The sequence below is a fragment of the Magallana gigas genome, chromosome 2, assembly GCF_963853765.1.
Source record: "Magallana gigas chromosome 2, xbMagGiga1.1, whole genome shotgun sequence".
NCBI classification, from domain to species: Eukaryota; Metazoa; Mollusca; class Bivalvia; order Ostreida; family Ostreidae; genus Magallana; species Magallana gigas.
In genome coordinates this window covers 12,550,105-12,570,608 of record NC_088854.1, presented here as the reverse complement: position 1 = coordinate 12,570,608, position 20,504 = coordinate 12,550,105, and the positions used below count along the sequence as shown (strand labels likewise).

General features: G+C 33.2%; 2 protein-coding genes across 3 annotated transcripts; one reads left to right on the top strand and one right to left on the bottom strand.

The window, feature by feature from the left end:
• Window positions 1-502: 502 nt before the first annotated feature.
• On the bottom strand, window positions 503-20,437 carry LOC105332762 (uridine-cytidine kinase 2). Of its 2 annotated transcripts, XM_011435450.4 has the most exons (8): window positions 20,293-20,437; window positions 6,905-7,015; window positions 6,041-6,200; window positions 4,590-4,686; window positions 4,089-4,231; window positions 3,504-3,601; window positions 3,243-3,291; window positions 503-2,812 (listed from the first exon to the last, which is right to left on the bottom strand). In XM_011435450.4, the coding sequence occupies exons 1-8, from the start codon at window positions 20,344-20,346 to the stop codon at window positions 2,697-2,699; spliced, it is 828 nt and encodes a 275-aa protein (XP_011433752.1). In that variant the 5' UTR covers window positions 20,347-20,437; the 3' UTR covers window positions 503-2,696. The 2 variants fall into 2 exon arrangements, with proteins under 2 accessions (XP_011433752.1, XP_019924683.1); XM_020069124.3 differs by lacking the exon at window positions 20,293-20,437 and having other exon boundaries at window positions 6,905-7,168.
• Window positions 15,092-20,474, top strand: LOC117681834 (protein PML). The gene is made up of 2 exons (XM_034447966.2): window positions 15,092-19,190; window positions 19,878-20,474. The coding sequence occupies exon 1, from the start codon at window positions 15,614-15,616 to the stop codon at window positions 17,627-17,629; it is 2,016 nt and encodes a 671-aa protein (XP_034303857.2). The 5' UTR covers window positions 15,092-15,613; the 3' UTR covers window positions 17,630-19,190; window positions 19,878-20,474.
• Window positions 20,475-20,504: the final 30 nt, after the last annotated feature.

Sequence of the window (20,504 nt, the reverse complement as noted above, 5' to 3'; positions counted from 1 at the left end):
GCTCCAAAAATTCTTACGAGCTTATAAAACATGAACCTCCTACAGCATCAGAAATTCATGGCCCAGATTCAGTATTTGAGTCTATCAAGTTCATAAGTAGGTTCGGTTTGCACCTCCCATGCAAGTTTTGTGAAGAAAGGACTCTTAATAACCAAGAAACAGGACCTGCTCCAAAAACTTAAACCAGGTTCGGATGCCTAGCTATGCTGGGGTGTAGCATAAGCTCCCCCCTTCATATTGGCGAGCTAAAAATACATCATTGTTGTATTATAAAGTTTATAAAGCACAAAAAATCATCACATAATGGGTCACAAGACATAATGGGTCACAAGCAGCAGATGTATGTATCTTTTTTGTTATCATAAATATTATAATTGAGAAGAATGTGTTGAACCATCTTCCCTGAACTTTTTCGATCATCCTAATAACTTTATTTGAATATACACCTGCATTCTGAATTCAACAAATGTAGAAAGAAAGAAGGTAAAAGAAAACAAAACAATTGAAAAAATCCTTGTTTTTTATTACTACATAAAATGAACCAGTGTGAGCCTTTTGTACTTTAAACAGAAAAAAGATATATGAATATCGGTAAATACAGTAACACTAAACAAAATCGCCGTAGACTGACACACACACAAAAACTATAAATAATATTTTTACTTTATAACAGTTGAAAGATTGACCAGGACACAATTTAAACTGGGACAATTTTGGAATTTTCCGCACACATTTTCAACATTGATATTAATACATGTAATATAATTAGTATACAAAGTATGTATATTAAATGGGCTGATTTTTCTCAGATTGTTTTGAAAGATTTCCATTTATACGTCAAAAATACAAAATGCATTGGAAAGAACATGTATACATGAACACTTTAAGAAGAAATATAAATATATTGAACAAAACTATAATAGAAATCAACATGCATGTTTCTGTGTATGGTATATATGATAAAGAATCCTAATACTCTTTTCAAAACTATATCGTATCTTGCTATTTCTGAACAAAACATGCATGCTGCATGCATAAAACTTATTGCATACATCAAATCATGTTAACCTTTAATACTAATTTCATAATGCATGAAAATTGAAACCTTATCTATTTAATTAAAAAACATAATCTAAAACAAATGCAAAGATTTAAATTCTTTAATAACCTGTCATAATACCTCCCAAAATATTGGCAGGATTCAATTTGTATTTATAATTTATATTTACAGTCTGCTCCTTTTATAGCAGGAGGGGCACCATCTTTAAGCCGGTAGTTTTCTATCAGCATTACTTAACACTATGATAGATCTCATTGCTAAAATGTAAATAATGGTAAAAAAGAATTTTGCCCCAAATCATAGTTCAGAATTCAAAAGTTACTTTCTTTAGGATAAGATAATCAATATGGATAGAGTAGTGGTGGGCTGCAGCCATAGAAAAACATGTCACAGATATACTGGCATGCGACCAGTGCTCGCTTAGTACCATTTCTCACCAGTGCATTGTTATGTCATTTTTCGTATGTAAATTTTTGTGTTGATAAAATGACATTACAATGCCCTGGTGAGAAATAGTACTCAGTGAGAATTGGTCACACACCAGTATTACTGTAATAATGTATCGAGATCTACCAAAAGTTATTGAGTAGAACAAAGTACTGACAATCTTGTAAATGACTGGGGAAACTATAGGGGGTGCATTTCTGTCTCTTTTAATGAACAATTTATTTTAATTGTGTAATTATGTTCTTATCTACACATATTTTAATGAACAGTAAAACTAACAGTATGTGTCTCAGCCCCAATCATTGTTTCCCTGTATACCTCAACAAAGTTATACTAAACTAATATAAAAACAACCAAAATTCATCAAAAGATGATACAGTACAAAAAATGCCAATAAACTGTACATTTCACTGTACATGTTCCGGTATGTCAAGTATACGGAACGTTTGTATAACCGGTAATACAAATGTACACATAAAAATAGCGAAGCAAGGCAAATACAAAGTGTTTATGAGAAGAGATCATGCTGATCTTAAAATTTCTGCATGGGTATAAAGTAAACATCTCTAAAGTGCTAAAGTATAACTTCATTAAAAAGAAATAAAAAGAAATAATAAAGAACACTTTCCAGAAATAGAACAGAGTACTCACTTGGTACTTGAACACAAACTTGCATTACAGATATGTAATTAATAGGTTAACATTATTTCTTATGATTCACAGCATTAACAAAATTGTTGAAAATATAAACATAATTTCTTTTTTGCAATAAGATAATGATAAAACAATAGTGCGATATCTCCCAGCTAGAAACATATATTATGAAGTCCTATTCCACTTTAATACTTTTTAGGTTGGTTAGTACGAGTATTTTGCAGATGAAATTTTGTAAAATTAACATTAAAAGGCTTGACAAATCTTTCTATAAATGAAGCCTTTCCTATACAAAATTTTTAATCAACTATGAGACAAAAATTACTGATTTCTTGAATTTGTAAGTTTGGACTACAAAACTACCCCCCCTAAAAATTCTATTGACCAAAAAGTTCAATGTTGTAATTTTTTGATAGAGGTGTTTTCAATTTTTTTTAGAAAGAAAAGGAATCAAAAGTAAATTATCAATTCCAACATAATTTACCTATAATGGAAACATATTATGTACATATGCACATGTAAGCATTAACAAATATTAATGCGGTCTTCCAACAAAGGAGTCTGAATTGTAGCGCGGTCTTTTGTTGCCTATTTTATTTGCTGATGGACGAAGTAGTTCTTGAATGTGTTGTACTATCAAGTCAATTGCCACTGTAAAGAGAGTACCTATCATAAAATATTTGAATGCCTCAAGCAGCATTTTTGGATTCCTTTAATTTCTTTACAAATGCTGTTCAATTCAGAAATGTATAGAATAACAAATTAACATTAAACTCCTCATCAATAATTCTGTTGACTTGCAATGAATAACACGGTACCATTAGTTTCAAGCCATCTTAAAACAATTGATCCACCTTTTCTCAACAAACCAACAAAAGTTTGAGACTGATTTTTTTATCAATATTCTAAAAAACATCTCTCTTATTCTTTGAATTCATATAACTTGGGAAAGAAATAAAATTTTCTACCTATTAATCCACAGTCTCAGCATCAAGTCAGAGGAGGACAAACAAATGTTATTTTAAAACCAAGATCTGAAAAAAAGACTTATGAAATTTGTGTTTAAAAGATCTACATGTACCTGTATTATCAGCTCCTCTGGGAATAATAACATCAGCATATTTCTTTGTCTGTGAAAGTAAATAAATATATGGTATAAAGTAACTTGTGGTCGAACAGCTTAATAATACTGTGCAATATGTTTCTCCAGGATAGAATAGATTATGTATGAATTGATATTCATATAATTAAGATCTACATTTAAATCATTTACATGTAATTCAACTTTACACCAATATATTAACAGGTAAGTCTAATATTCAGGAAAACTAGAGCAACTTACAGGGAGGCAGAATTCTTCAAAGGCAGGTTTGACTAGAGTGGTGTATTGATGTAGAATGTTTTCTATATCTCTGCCTCTTTCCTTTGTGTCCCTCAGTACTATTAAAATGTCAGAGAAATGCTTATGCATTTTAAAATCTAATTCGTTACACAATCATCAAATGCTTATCCTTTTGAATGTCAATTAATACTATGTTAGTTTAAAAGTAAAATTTTCTTAGTTGCTAATACAATAAAAATTTGATTACTGTAACATTACTTGTACATGAAACCTCAATCTTCTCATCTTTATTAAAAACTACATGAAAAACCTGACAAACTTTACAAATACAAATTCTTCATTGAACAGGCATGAACAAAAAATTGTTTTATCCATTTACTGGTATGTTTTTGTCAGGAATGTGCATGTACACATGCATATTGTGAACATGATTGGGGTGTTAATATATGAACATGTACATAACATACCAAAAGATTTCAGTTCATTTTCAAAACCTAAATAAAATTCGTGATTAAGTTTTAAGAAACTCAGGATAAAGATTATCATGCCTATCCCATCTCCCAAATTTATCATATAAAGGTATACCTCTCCTGGCCAATCTGGTGTCTGGATCTGTGTCAACAAATAGCTTCATGTGGTACATGTCTCTGAGTTCTTTGAAGTAAAACACTAAGATGCCCTCAAACAGAACAACATCAGCAGGATAGACTGTGTGCCACTTCTCCTCTCTACAATAAACCAATCATTGCTCAAACTAAAACAAATGTCAAACTTCTGATAAAATCAAACTTTTTTTAATGATTATTGCAGTATTAACATCTAAAGAAATAACTGTTTAACATTTTCTCACATAAATTTTGTATTAAATCATATACCATTACAATATCATTGGTATCTTTACCCATGCATCATTTCACCCTTTAATAAACAATTTTCATTTGGACTTTGAACATAGTATTATTCATACATCAAAAAAGTACATAATTAGAGTTTTAGTGAAATATTAGTTTCTCCTGTTTGTTTTTCACATTTTCTCTCAAAAATTTTCAAAGAGGTGAACAAGTTTCATTTAATTTTTACACCCACCTTGCATTTGTCTTGTAATTATATTGTGGTAATTTTACTTCCTTTCCAGCTACCAAATCTTTTAATGTGTTCACCATAAAATCATTATCAAATGCATCTAAAAATATAAAATACCGGTAAGGCTAATAAATTGAGAATTTCTAGAGGAAATGATGGTCAGGGCCATTTATATAGCATTTTAATCTCTCTAAGAAGAGCTCTGTATAAAGATATAGGAAAATTATCATACTTTACAGCTAAAATATTTGGATATTTTTCTTTACTTAAGGTCAAGATCTAGTAAATGAAAGGTGCGTACAGGTTCATAAAATTTAACTTATAAATTCTTTCAATGATGCTTCATAACAATAGTTTTGTTTGATAGGGTGTACCGGGGCTAAAAATGTTGGTAAACACAATGAAAAATCATGTTTTAATCTGTCATTTTCAATGAAATGTGAAGGAAATAAGGAACAGATTTTGGAGTTTTGTCCATTTTTGACTTGTGAAATACATCTAGAATGCCTACAGTCTCCCCCAAAACGGAATTTAACAAGCTTTTGACCTCCTTTTTCAAATGATGTCAAATTTAATATAGGTATCGGGATTACTTTTCCATGATTTAACATAGAATGTCAAGAAATTGTTTAATTTCCTACATATTCCTTTAAAGAGGTAAAGTACAGGAAAAATATTCTTCAAATCAATTATGACATCATAATGGTTTTACCACCAAAAAGACACTATAAAATCATTTACTAGATCTTGACCTTCATGTAAGTTTATGGCCAAAAATACCATATGTAAAACTTGGTTGACCACCCAGCCTCCTTAATACTTAATTAAATATATGTAAATAAAACTTTATGGCAGATCTCATTTAGGTAAATAAATACCAAATGAAATGAATCAACCTAATAATGAGGATTGTACAGATAAGATGCATCCTTGTTAGTCTAATGCTATTAGTTAAACAAGGCATTATCTTGCTCACCATATATGGTATATACAGGTATCATCATCAGAACACAATCTGTTAGTGTCTGGATTTTCTCAGGGAATTGAGCTTATATTTCTCTACTAACATACCGGTAAGTAAGGTGCAAATATTTGTACTTCATATGTTCTGAATTTAAAAAAAAAAAAAAGCAGAAGTACATGCGTATTAAAAAGGCATTAAATTTTGTTTACCAAAGTTTGGTCAAAAGCTGCACATGTTATTGTATTCAATACAGAGAGAATCAAACCTTTTTAAGTGTATACTAAGTCCTGTGGATAAGTGGTTTCACATCTTAATTCTAATATTAGATGAGTAATCAAATCAGATTACATCTATTGGCACCCACAGTTTTAAAGTTATAAAGAACTAAATATGGGAATACATATACTGGTTTAGTAACTATTACATGTACAACACAAGAAATATATCACAATTGTCCTATAGTTATGTATAGTGTATACATAGTGTGTACCTGGATGATCAAAGTTGAACTCCCCCTTTAGGGCCTTTGCATTCTCTTCCTCTGTGAGGGGGCGGTAAAATGTGTCTTGGTTGATGATGACCACCTGTCGCTGTTTGTGATCAACATCATCCTGGCCAAGCTGCTGCATTATTTTGGCACATACTGATGACTAAATAAAAGTAAACAAGCTTGAGAGAGAGAGACAGACAAACAGAGACAGACAAAGACATACAGAGAGAGATGTGCAGCGCAAAGCACATAATAGTACTTGGAGCTCTGCGGAATGCAGATGTGGGTAAAAGGCTGAATTAAACTTAATTTTTTAATGCATCCTTAGATGTTGGAGATATCAATTATCTAGTGCATCAGTGAAAAGGCTCTAGACTATCTGATTTCTTATATTATGTATCAAATAAATATTGACATCTGATCAGAAATATTTGGCAAGTAGATACCGGTGTCATAATTGCATTTAATCATTTACAAATGGTGCAGACACAGTTTCATGAAAGTTACTGAGATAGGTTAGTAACGGAGTCAGAGGGTTAAATGATACTTTGCTATTTCTGTGCAAATTCAATCTTCAATGAGCATATCTAGTCTGTATTCTGTACATTAGATTTATTATTTTTTTTATGATATCCATATAGAGATGGACATTTTCTATAGGATAAATTTTTGAATGGCTCACCTAAATGCGAGCTCAATAACAACATACAAGTATTTTTGAATTGTCTCCAGACAAGAACCCATTTTGAACTAGGATGCTATAACCTTAACAACTGTCCTTGTTCGTTTGCAATATTGTGTGTTGACTGATAGAATTATTTATAGTAAGAACTTTCCAACGTTTACATGTATGATAGTTTTTACTTTTCCTGAGGCAGTTCCCCCTGCAACACCAATAACAAAAGGCCTAGGAACCCTCTCCCTCTCGAATCCGTTTTTTCTTTGCCAACTGTTGGTAGATCCTGCAGCCATCATCTGAAAATTTGAGTTTGTTGCGAAATATCTACAACACTTCAATATTTTCTGGCGAAATATCATAGCCAACTCTCTTAATTATCAAACAAGAAACACGAAGTAATGAAAAAGACTCATGACGCGATGAAAAAGGATCTTAAACTTGCACCCACATGGTTTCACCCTTTGTCGCTGATACTAAAACAAGTCCCACGGAGAAAACAAGTCCCACGTAAGTCCCACGTAAGTCCCACGGCAAATGCGGCTATATATCGATACAATGATTATTGGTTATGGTTAAATATGATAAAATAATCATAATTCACAAAGCAAAATATTTTTAAAAGCTTTTATTACGGATTTATCGACGAAAAATCAAAGTTGTTGGTAAAGATAGATAACTCGTACGTAGAATGCATACGCCAGCTGATGGATAATTTTAATTTTCTGCAAGAAAATAAATTTTAATAGCAATAAAAGTTGACTTTATTCATTATTCATTAATTAACTTAAAATTAGTAAAAATCGGGTAAGTAGACAACTCTTACGCAGAATGCATACGCCCGCCGAGAAAAGTACACACCTGTCGCTAACCCAATGGGTGATTTTAATGTTTTTCTTTTGATATTTTACATTTTCTAACTTAAAAAATGATCATATTAATGAAAAAGAATTATCATATTTATTGATCAACACATGGAAGTAAAATAACTCTTAGTCTTAGGCAGAATCTGTAATCTAAACGCCTGCCTGATGGCTAATTTTAATATTTTTTTTTTCTTTTTTTTTTTTGTACGTATAACTTAGTCTTTAATTTTACTGTACTAAAAGTATTGCAAAGATTGCAAAGATAGAATTATTCATATCTTTACGCAAATTTAGAAAGAAAAAAAACGCGCGAAAGACAAAATAAAGGGAAAGCCCAAACGCAGAATTCTTAAGACTGTCGATTTAAAATGCACACCTGCCATTTAGTAAAGTCATTTTTATTTGTATAAACTAATTCATAAATCATTTAAGATGGCTATAGAGTTAACATTATGTTCAGAACTCCTCTTATTGCTGATTAATTTAATTATTATATTACATAGAGTCGGGTGATACGAGTTTTATATATATTAATCGGTATATCACCCTTTTAAGTTTTGTCCATTTTTTTTTAATTAATTAAACATGAAAGTTTAATAATTTGCCTGTCACTGGGGCTTTTATGATAAATTATAATACAGTGAAAGTGAACAAGTCAATACGAAACAACCAAGGAATATTCATGAATATGTGCATACATGTATAATGAATGATATGATTTTTTCATTAAATGAATAAGAATTCAATAAGAATTATTTTGTTTTAAAGAGATATACTACATATATTAATTATCATCATAACTTTTTCGCCTGACGCAAAAATGGATGACCTTGATTTTATTTAACTAAACCAAGTAACTATTTAACAAATATAAGCTTTCGATTTTTAATACGTTATAAGAACCATGCGTTCATCCAGAGTATTTTTGAGGGGGATATTCAGATTTGTCGGGGGAGGGGGTCGAGGCATATTTTTGGTAATTTTACGAAGAACATTTAAGAAATTTGATTTTTTTCCTAAGGGGGGGGGGGGGGACTCCACCCGGCCCCTCCTCCGAATCCTATCTCTAGATCAGCTCATGAAAAGTATGTGTGAAAAATCTCCTACAAAGCGAAAGAAAAAAAATCTTACATCCACTCCAAAAAATTAATGAATGGTGACTGAAATAAATATTTGATGGAAGTCTATGAGTTATAAATGTACTATCATATACATGTATTTGTTATTAAATTGTTATTGTCAGCAAGAACATTTAAGTCTACGGCAGCTTTTTGTTCATGAGGCTGTTCCACGATCTTCGGCTCTATAGACCAACCCTGTTTTATATGTTTTCTTTTCTGCATAATGGATGAAAAATCGTGTTTCGAAAAATAGAAACCAATAGAGATCGTCATATTAGGAAACCGAGTAAAAAAAATTCTAATCGAGAAACAGTTTATCAAGTTAGCCGAGAACTCGGACCCATTTTTAAAATATCTCCCATTGAGCTTTGAAGAGTTAAATCAAAATCAATCATTTGTTTTATATAAAAGTATCAAATTATTTCGACAATTTTTTTTCAAAGTGCATCAACATCGACGATATCGACGCACTTAAAAAAAATTTTTTTTAAATGCGTTGACTTGGTCCTAAAATTAACGCACTTTGAAAAAAAATTAATAAATCACACTGAACAGAACGAATCAAAGGCCGAGAAATGTTTCACATTTGATAAAAAAAGGTTCAAGAATAATGCATGCATTAATAAATATTATTGATACTTCAGTGTTTATACATGTATTATTTGACATGTGCAGATGGTTTTCATACGACAATCATTCACTTCACTTTCACTCAAACGGGACAATCGTCACAATCTGAACACGAACATGTAGATGAAGGTATATTTATCTCTACAAACCATGTACTTATTACAAAATAACTTGCTCATTATTTCCTTTACTATATTTGGGGCTAGTGGGGGGGGGGGGATAACATGTCCAAAGATGATTAATGATCGTTGACTCTACCTATACACGTGTATACACGTGTTAGTTTCTTGTATATTCTATGTGAATTGGACGGTTTTTTGTCCCTTAAGGAACAATAGACCTTTACCTACCTGTATATTGGAAGGCGACCGTGAAGTACACCGTGTACACAACCCTCTCTCTCTCTCCCTCTCTCTCTCTCTCTCTCTCTCTCTCTCTCTCTCTCAAATATCTGAGGCGACTAGGAAAAATAGTTATGAACGAATAGATCTACGAAACACAAAAATGTTATGCTTCAAGATACTATGTATAGCGTATGAACTTACACCTAATTATTAACTAGTGCTCAAAAGGACTATTATAAACCTTGTAGTCCGCTTTTATTATTCCCGTTGATAGAGCAAGGCAGATACATGCAACAGCATTATCAGAGTTTCTGACACCCAATTGAAACTTATATGTAATCTATATGAAATTGAAGGCGAATAAAACTTTATCCTTATACTCGTATAGCATGCACACTTACACTGAACACTTAATCAAAAACTGTTATAAGCCAGTGTAATAACTAGTCAAACTCAAGTCTCTTCATAGAGCGTAAAATTTATATAGTCCATTCATAACCGTAAACATGTATACATTTGTGTTTGATATTGTAAGGGAAATTATAATTCATTATAATTTACGAAACAGACCAGACGTTTAACCAAGAGTATTGCCATGTCACTGAGTTGAATCATTTACAATGTTAATCACTGAACCGGGTGCTTTTTTTCCATTGAAAATTAAGAACACAAAATACCGGGTTTACATCCGTTACATTGATATCATGCATAGTAAAAATTTTCTACAGGCTAATGAATGACGAGTGTAATATTTGTTTTCAAGAAACAGAATCAGGACTTAAAGATTTACATATAGTTTGGTGAACTAGGCAGTGAAAGTCTTGTATGTATATATGAAAAAGAACAGACTAACGTGCTTGCGTAAGCATTCCAGATTTTATGAATATTTGTTCTCCTAAATTCGTAATTCTAGTAAATGTATATGGAGAAAGATTAGACGTTTTAAGCAAAGTGCATGAACATTTTTGAACACAATTAGTTCTGTACAATGTTAGTAACTGTTTACATCTTGAAAAACTTGGAGTAGATGTAAGTGTTTTTCTTTGGCTTTGTAGATGATTTTTTCTTCACATACTTTTCATGAGCTGATATAGATAGGATTCGGTGGTGGAGCCCCCCCCCCCCCCTCCCCCGTGAAAGAAATCAAATTTCTTAAAATCTCCTCGATCCCCTCCCCAGACAAACATGAATACCCCCCTCACCCCCCCCCCCCCCAACAAAAAAAATAATCTTGATGAACGCATGGTTCTAATTACGTTTTATATATATATCATTAATTAATAATTTAATGGTTATTTGTTGTATCGTTTACTTGGTTACGTTAAATGAAATCAAGATCACCCATTTTCGCGGCAGGCGAAAAAAGTTATGATAATATTTGATAGTAAACTCGTACTACTTTAGTTAGTAATTAAGTAATATCTGTAAACCAGTAGGTATGTATTATAACAATTATAGAATATCTGTAAATTTCACAATATTAATTCTAAACATAAAATATACACAGCCTCATTATTTTGATAATATATGCTTCACGGAGCTGTCAGGTTTTTTTTTTTTTTATATTTTGTACGCATTTTTTCTTATTAAGAAAATGAATCGTTTAAGTGCATAAAAATAAACGATATTTCATATGACATCACAATAACTTATGAAGGTCATTTTGTGAAAATTTTCAACTAAATTGAAGAATTTCTGACTGTTTTATCGCCGAATTTGAAATTGGACGAACAACGCTTAAAAAATGAGTCATAAACATTGACGTCAATGGACACATTGGAACACCGGGACTTCATTTAATTTTGTGTGCACGCGGGAAAATCTCCGATGGAGACCAAAAGGTTCTTAGATGCTGCTATGTCTATAGTTTAGGGTTTACAACTAGAATCACAGAGGTTTAAAGATGGAAAAACTGGGGGTTTTTTTAGCCCTTGCAGCACCCAACCTCTCCCCCCCCCCCCCTACAGCCGGGATCTTGCACTTATGGATTTTGCCTTTTTCCTTATCCAAAGTAGAAACTGCGTAGACAGAGATTTTTGGACCAAAATGATCTACGATATGCCACAAAATACATTATACAAAAACTCGACAAATAATGGTATGAATGTGCATTTTATAAATCGGTTAAATGTTTTGAAAAGAGTGTGCAACTGAGAGATGTTTACTTTGAAAAAGAGTAACATGTTTGGTTTTCAGTTTTTTGACGTCACCTGACGTAGTGGAAATATGAAATGGTGCTCCGTAAATCTAATTCACGCAAAGTAAAAATCGCTGTATCTTTTGAAAAAAAATATCAATTTCATATGATTTTCTGCATACTTATTTTCAACTGGTAGTCATTTAATTAAACATACCACCATCCTACAAAGTACACAGTAATTTTGCCGTAAATCACTCTCCGCGAACTTTTTTAACAGCCCTCGTACAGTTGATTGAACAAAAAATTAATGAAAAATCATATCATTCAATAATATAGGTATTCGACAAGGGTAATAGCGTACATACCAGGCACGTAGCATCGTTTTTGAAAAGGAGGGGGGGGGGCAGACTCATCCAAAAATCGTGACAAGCAAAAAAAAAAAAAAAAAAAAAAAAAAAGGGGGAAAAAAAGGGAATTAGGACTTTCCCAAAATCTTCAAAATCCTTATCCGAGTTTACATCCTTCTAAACAAGTGTGGGGGGGGGGGAGGGGCAACTCCATGATAATTCCATTTTTTATATATAAATTTTAAAAAATTAGTTGCTGCGAGAAAAAGTGGGGGGGGGGGGCGGAGGCCCCCTGCCCCCCCCCCCCCCCCCGATGCTACGTGCCTGCATACATGTACATTTATGTACATTCCTTGCGTGTTTCGTATTGAGTAGTTCATAAATCTTTCGCTGTATTTTAATTTATCATAAAAGCCTCAGTGACAGACATAATAATTAATAAGCAATAAGTGGAGTTCTGAACATAATTTTACGGCAAAATATTAACTCTATAACCATCTGAAGTAATTTGTAAATTTCATGTAGTTTATACAAATAAAAATTACATTACTAAATGACAGGCGTGCATTTTAAATCGACAGTCGTAAGAATTCTGCGTTTGGGGTTTCCCTTTATTTTTAAGCCACTCGCACGTTTTTTCTAAATTTAGGTAAAGAAATGAATAATTGTATCTTGCAATATTTTTAGTACAGTGAAATAAAAGACTAAGTTAAACGTACAAAAAAAAAAAAAAGAGAAAAAATAATTTTAGCCATCAGCCAGGCGTTTAGATTATAGATTCTGCCTAAGACTAAGAGTTATTTTTACTTACATGTTTTTTTTTTTTTACTAATTTTGTGTTGATCAATAAATATGATAATTCTTTTTCATTAATATGATCATATTTTAAGTTAGAAAATATAAAATATCAAAAGAAAAACATTAAAATCACCCATTGGGTGAGCGACAGGTGTGTACTTTTCTCGGCGGGCGTATGCATTCTGCGTAAGAGTTGTCTACTTACCCGATTTTTACTAATTTTAAGTTAATTAATGAATAAAGTCAACTTTTATTGCTATTAAAATTTATTTTCTTGCAGAAAATTAAAATTATCCATCAATTAAACGGCAGACATATATTTCTCCTGCTGGCGTATGCATTCTACGTACGAGTTATCTATCTTTACCAACAACTTTGATTTTTCGTCGATAAATCCGTAATAAAAGCTTTTAAAAATATTTTGCTTTGTGAATTATGATTATTTTATCATATTTAACCATAACCAATAATCATTGTATCGATATATAGCCGCATTTGCCGTGGGACTTACGTGGGACTTACGTGGGACTTGTTTTCTCCGTGGGACTTGTTTTAGTATCACCCGGTTTTGTTGTTTTTATTATCCATCGCCAAAGTAGATAAGTCGTACATAAAAGTAGTCGCATTCGTATGGCACATGCATTCGTACGTAATTTTTACCTATTCTTTACCTCTAATAGACCCCTTCACGATAACCTTGCAGGGCAAAATGGTATACTTTGCCAAAATTTCAGTGGATAGATGATTAAAGGACGTAAATGAAACAATTGACGTTGTACGTCATATTTCACCAAACTATGTCATTTTGCCCTGCAAAATAGCAGTTACCGTGAAGGTGTTAATTTTCTGTGATAGCGGAACCACCAAAAAGTTCTCCATAATTATTAAAATTATCTACTTATAAATACAAATATGCCATAACCCAATCTGATTAAAATTAGTTGAACATTCTGATAAGCTTTCGCTACCGAAATTAAGCGGTAGCATATATCAGAATCGCTGCATGGTTTGATCAAATCGCTAAAGGATAACCTGCATTGTAGGTGAACAAATAAGATCATATCTGGATTTTTTTCCAAAAAGTCTTAATTGGAAATTTTGATAATTTATACAAGTTTTATTATAATGAGCAGTTTTTCCCAACAATACTAATTATCAGGATTTCATCCCAACACAAGGATCAATGATAAATATAGCATGAAATAAAATGTGATCACCCACTTGGGTCAAGTACAAATCAATAAAAACAATGGGGAAAAATCATAAATATACTGTATAAATACTATTCTCTTTTGAGAAGTGGACAGGCATAGCCTACATGGATGTAGGCTATGCCTGTCCACTTCTCAAAAGAGAATATAAATACATATGTGAATATTTACATGAAAAAAAGACAGAAGAAGATACATTGTACATGTTAGTTTACGGATTTTCTAATCCTTCAGTTGATGCAGTAAATTACAAAAGATTTATTGCTTTTCAACACATTCTCACTTGTTGTCACATTAAATCCACCGTAAATAATGTTTTGAAGACATAACGGTGAATGAATAAGTGTGTTTAATGAAGATTATTATACTTTCATGTTAAATACTGAAATCTGATTGGTTTAGACGCAGTTGATAATCCGTTCTATTACCCTCAGCGTTAGCAACACACTTGGCAACGGGTAACGAATTGTTACATGCGCGTAAATGATGCGCGTACGGTTCGCAGTAGAATTCAAGTCATAAAATAGAGATTCAGTATAATAAAATAAATAGTGCTTGTTTGGGAGGATAACAGTTGAAATCGACTTCGGTTGACAATCGTTTTCTCGGGGTGTCGATTTCAACTGTTACCCTCCCAAACAGGCACTATTTATATAATGTATTAATGTTTACATATACTATCATTAGTTATCAATGATAATAACTCCCACATAAACGATTTATCTGTATTAATGCACATGAAATGCACAATAGTTTTCTAAAAATAAATATAAATTTCTTTCCATTTAAAATTGACAGTTTTAAGCTATCATAGAATGGGAATTTAAGAGAAGATTGACACATGTAAAGATATGTATACAACATCTTTAAAAAGACTAACATACAAGGTATAATACCGTGCTACCAGTGTATTGCTATCATCGATGATTCAGAATTTGGTCATTCTCAACATTTTTTTTCGTTTGGTGCTTTCATGTTAGACTGTTACTGTTGTCAACGTTTATCACAATCCCAAAGCGACATCACGTGCGTTAACGTTATACGTTTTGATTCTAATTTATTGGACAATTTAAATGTACCGACTTTTAAACTTCATTGTAACATTTGAGATAAATTGTTTAAAAAACAATTGAGATTGTCAGAGTTTAAGACAGGGGATACATCTTAAGATAAGGTTTAAAGCACGGGCACTTAGGAGGCAAGATATCTGATCAGGGGAGGGCTATGTGATATTTTAGGTATTCAGAAATGCGGTAGATTCATTACAGATTAATGAAGTTAATCATGCAAATTTTTAAATAAAACATTTGCATGGAGTTGAGCTTATAGCTGGGAGGGTATTCAACAAGAGTACAGGACGAAAGCAGATGGATTTATAAACTAGGAGTTCATAACGGATATTTTTCAACGTTAAACTTTGCGAAGACTATAACTTTGAACATGGCAGGAATATCCGCCACTACACGTCAGGGAACCCAGTTATCTGCTCGAACACGCCCAACAACGTCACTTGGTGGTGACGATGAAGTGAGTGAAGATCTCGTAATCTGTAAAATTTGTAACAGGGAACTGACGACTCCAAAACATTTTCCGTGTCTCCATACTTTCTGTGAAGCATGTTTGAATATCCACGCCAAAGCGTCCAAGCAGTCAGACGAGAGTGCCCAGGTCAAGTGTCCGACATGTTCCGTCCCTGCCCCGGAATCTGCCGACACGGATCCAGAGAAAATTGTGGCCAAGCTTCCGATCAACAACCTGCTTCTGTCGCATGTTATGAAGCGCCAACTGAAGACCAAGACATGCAAGCCATGTAAGCGTCGAAAGAAAACGTCCACGGCAAAGTCATGGTGCTCGGAATGCGCCGAAGCTCTTTGTGATGAATGTGTCGAAAATCACGCCTCAATACAATCTTCGAATCGGCATCTTGTTATCCCAATTACTGAAGCTGAGAATAACCCGTTTACAATGCAAAGAAAGATTCTTTGCATTGACCATCCACGAGAAGAGGTGACGAAATTCTGTATGGAGCATCAAACGGCCTGCTGTGGTAAATGCAAGACGGGTACCCACTCTCAATGCACTTCGTTTCTACCGATTGACAGAGCTATCGAGGTCATGAGAAAAAAGCAAGAGCTAACTGTGCTTGTGTCTCAACTGGAAACCATGAGCAGCAACGCCGAGAAAATAGTCACAGAAAGGAAGAAGGCTGTCGCCGATCTTGCTTCCCACAAAGTTGAAGAAGAAAAGGTAATCCAAACATTTCGAACAAAAGTGATCGAGCACGTGGATAATCTAGAAAAGGCACTCAAAGAAGAATTTGACGAACTTCATGAAAGAGAGATCAACCATATTCAACAGGATATTGAGGTGTTCGAACAGAAACTTCAGAACATTAACTATTATAAAGATCTACTGGATGCTGCTACAAAGAACATTCCACCACTCGCAGTCCTTACTGAAGGGGCAAAAATTAGACAGCAGTGCCAATTATTGGAGGAAAACATGCAACACAGAGCTGGAAAAATCGTGAGAACACAATATGAGATCAAAGAGACAGACCTTGTTTCAAAAATGCCAAATCTGGGGATAGTTGATGCGAAACACACGACATTACACTCTGACAGAACAATCGACCACTTGCAGTTGTCTCCTAGGTTGCCAATTCGAATGTCAGAAAAAAGACACAACTTCTTGGCGCTCAAATACCAAAGTAGCTTCATATCAGGCGGCTTTGCAATGAACAAAAACCTAGTCTTGGTAGACAATAAAGGCCGAGAAGTCCGAGGGTATTCCGAGTCCGGACACAGGATTGATACTCAAGTATGTCCCATGTATGGAAACCCCTTTGATGCCACCCTCATTCCGGATAGAAAGGGTAACTATATGATTGCTGTCACCCTACCAGTAATGAAAACTATTCAGCTGCTGGAAGTGGGACCTAGGTCCTTGAGTATCATGGATCGTTTCCACTTTAAGTCAGTGGATCAATGCTTTGGCATTACCTTTGTGGACGGCAAACTCCTCGTCGCTTGCATGAAGTCTATAGATATGTGGGAACTTGATGCCGAAAATCGCCTGACTTTGGTAACATCCATGAAAGTCGAAGGTGAGCGAGTCAAGTACATCTGCGCCGCTGACCACAATCGCGTTTACTACACAGACTCCGACTTCCGGGGAGGTCTGTACTGCATTACTACGGACGGGGGAAGTATTTTCCGATATTCACACAAAAATTTGCGAGTTCCCATGGGAATGGCCATTGATCAGCGCGGAAATGTTTACGTGGCTGGACATTACTCCAACAACATCCACCAGGTTTCTCCAGAAGGCGGGCTTATTCAGATCATTGCTCCGGAGGATGACGGGTTTAAGAAACCAATTATGATGATATCCAATGGGGAAAAGATCTTCTTGAGCTATGAGAGTCACACCATTACCTATATGTATCCTTCTTAGAGCAATCTGTTTTTCTTCTTTAAAAAGACGGTCTTTAAACCTTGAGTTTCGATCAATTGACTGCAAGAAAAATCGTGTAAATCTCAGGATTCAAAGCACACGTATGATGGTTTTGTGTGTGTGATTCTTAGTTTCAATTCATAAATTTCAATATACGTTTTTCTGAAAAATCACAAAGTTGATTTGTATATAGACAGATGAATCTGAAAACACTGTGTACAAACAATCAAAATATTTGTTTTTCAAACAATCAATAGTTTTATGTCAGAATAATAAATTAATATTGCCTATGAAAATATTTCATTTTTTTAAAAATTGATCGTCCTGTTGTATGGTTTTTAATTTCTTATTCTTCCGTTTTTACTAGTCTTGTTTTGTTAATTTCTTCCATTGTGTGTTTTATTCCCACAATGTGTAATTTCATACCCGGTATTGCGGAACACGTATTTCAAAGAGTTTGAAAAATAATTGAGGAGCGCTTGTGTGTTTTGTCTCCGAAATTCTATGCGTACAAATTGATTTTTCAGGCACCACAAAGCCCGTTTTTCTGAGCTTTAAAATATCCTTAAATATTTTTAAGGAAAACATTGGCTCTCATCATGGCGCCTTTCAAGATCTCAGAAATACAAATGCGTTATTCATTTGTAATACTGTGTGAACTTTTTCAAAAGAGTGATCCATGTATTTATAACACTCAAGACCATTATTCATTCCTTGTGATCAGCATGACACAAACTGATGAATTTAATCTGATACAAATAATTTAACGTTATTCTTTAAAATAGTTTTCGATTGAATACATTGTATTTCCTGTTCACCATTACTATATGCGAAACTCTGTATCCTATGTCGTATGGTTTCTAAGTGACATCAAAGGACAATACTATAGTATTTAAATAAGCATTGAACAAAGTTCAATATAATATATATATATAAATTACATTTTGAACATTTTTTATTTGGTCTATAGGAAATATATAATTTTGAGACCCCTTTTCATTTTGCAAATATATATACTTGTATATATAATTATGTTACATTTCAACTGAACAAATTTTTTAAAAAAGTTTTTTTAAACAGTGCGTTATGTTTACATACTGAGTAGGATATTTTATGCCCCAGAGGTTCTATGTAAGAAGTAAAACGTTTGAAATGTTACGTAAGACGATGACGACGAATCCATAAAAAATAGGGGGATTTTTATTATAAATGATCATTAATTAATACATTAATATGATGCATACAAATCAGTTCCGACATAACTTTCGTAAATGTTTAAAAAAAAAAAAAAACAAAGCAGGAGAAAGTACATGTATTTAATATACTGATGTGATAGTGAATAGGATGTGCGTATATTCTCGGTCTTAGTCAGGTGAGTTAGGTAATGTGTTGTTACATCAAGGTGCAACACTATGTAAACCCGTCATAAAACATCTCTTCTGTTCAGTTTAATTAACCAAGAGAGAGCCACAAACATTATCAGACAAACTTCGCAACATGAATGTCTATTTGATGACCTGCGCACTTTTCCTCTCAGTAGGACAATGTTATCTGGCAACTGGTGAGTTCAAAATGATCAAATATATGTTCATATGTATTTTATATAGATAAATATAAACGTTTATAGATTCAATGATAAATATAATTATGTTAATTGTACATTCAGTAAACTTTTATTTTTCTTCAACTGAATTTCTTCGCAATAAAACAAGCTAAGTGGATATTAGAAATATTCTTTTATAAAAACTATTTCTTTTAATAAAACTATTCTTTTAGTAATAAAATAGATACATTTCTAGAATAAATTAAGTCATACGTATTCGGGATTTAAAGAATTGGGAATTAGTTTTCAATGAACAAAAAATTATTTATTGTTATATTTTCAACATACCATACTTGTATTTTTTAGTCACTAAAATCAATATTAGATTGATGTATATATTCTAGTCTGCTTTATACAGTACATGTATATATTTATTCTTTGATAAATATCAAGACCTAAAACAAGTTACATGGGAGTAAATTGTTACCGTTGTTAATTTTCGTTACAGTATTTGAAAGCATTTGGTTGAAGCATTTATTGGTAAAGGATCTTAACAGAACTGTACATCAATGAATCATAGTAACATTGACAGATATAAACAAAGGCGTTTCGTTTCATGTCATGGTTTTTAATATCATAACTACTTGATTCAAAATTTAGAACATGGCCGTGATTAACCAATATTTTAAACACGTTTTGTTTTAGGTCACAAAGCGCTTAAAAAAGACAATGCGCCTCAAACTCTGGTGCCAGGTTCCCTACATGTACGCGAGGTGCTCTCCTTAAAAACGGCGATTCTGTTCCACTTCATCAACCACTATGGATTCTGCAAACCCCGAAAAATGCGCACAAACGTGGTCAAGAAATGCTTCCAAAATATCGAAGCTGCATGCAGACTCGTTGGCGAAGGCCCAAGAAGCATGGGCGCTCTTAAAAGCAGGACTAACTTGGGTCGACTTTGCTCCCTTGCCCACAAGACAAGAGGCGTGACAGAATGGTTAACAATGGCGGCCCAGGTTGCTGAAGCTCTCTGTGCAACTTGTACAGAGCTGGCGACAGAAGAGGAAAAAACAACCTGTGAAAAGAGGCTGTGTCAGTGAAAACACACACATCAACTTACCTCGCCATGGCATGGTTTCAGGATGTAGATGCTTTCTGGAGAAAGATTTAACATCGTTTATGATTAAATTAATGTTTAAGCCCGAGGCTTTCACTTTCGCATTAATTTAAAGGAAAACGCCCGATTCACATCTATATATGTATGTAGTTTCTCTATCGAAATAAAATACATTGATAGCTTTATATACTTGTTTGTACATGTCCAAATATTAC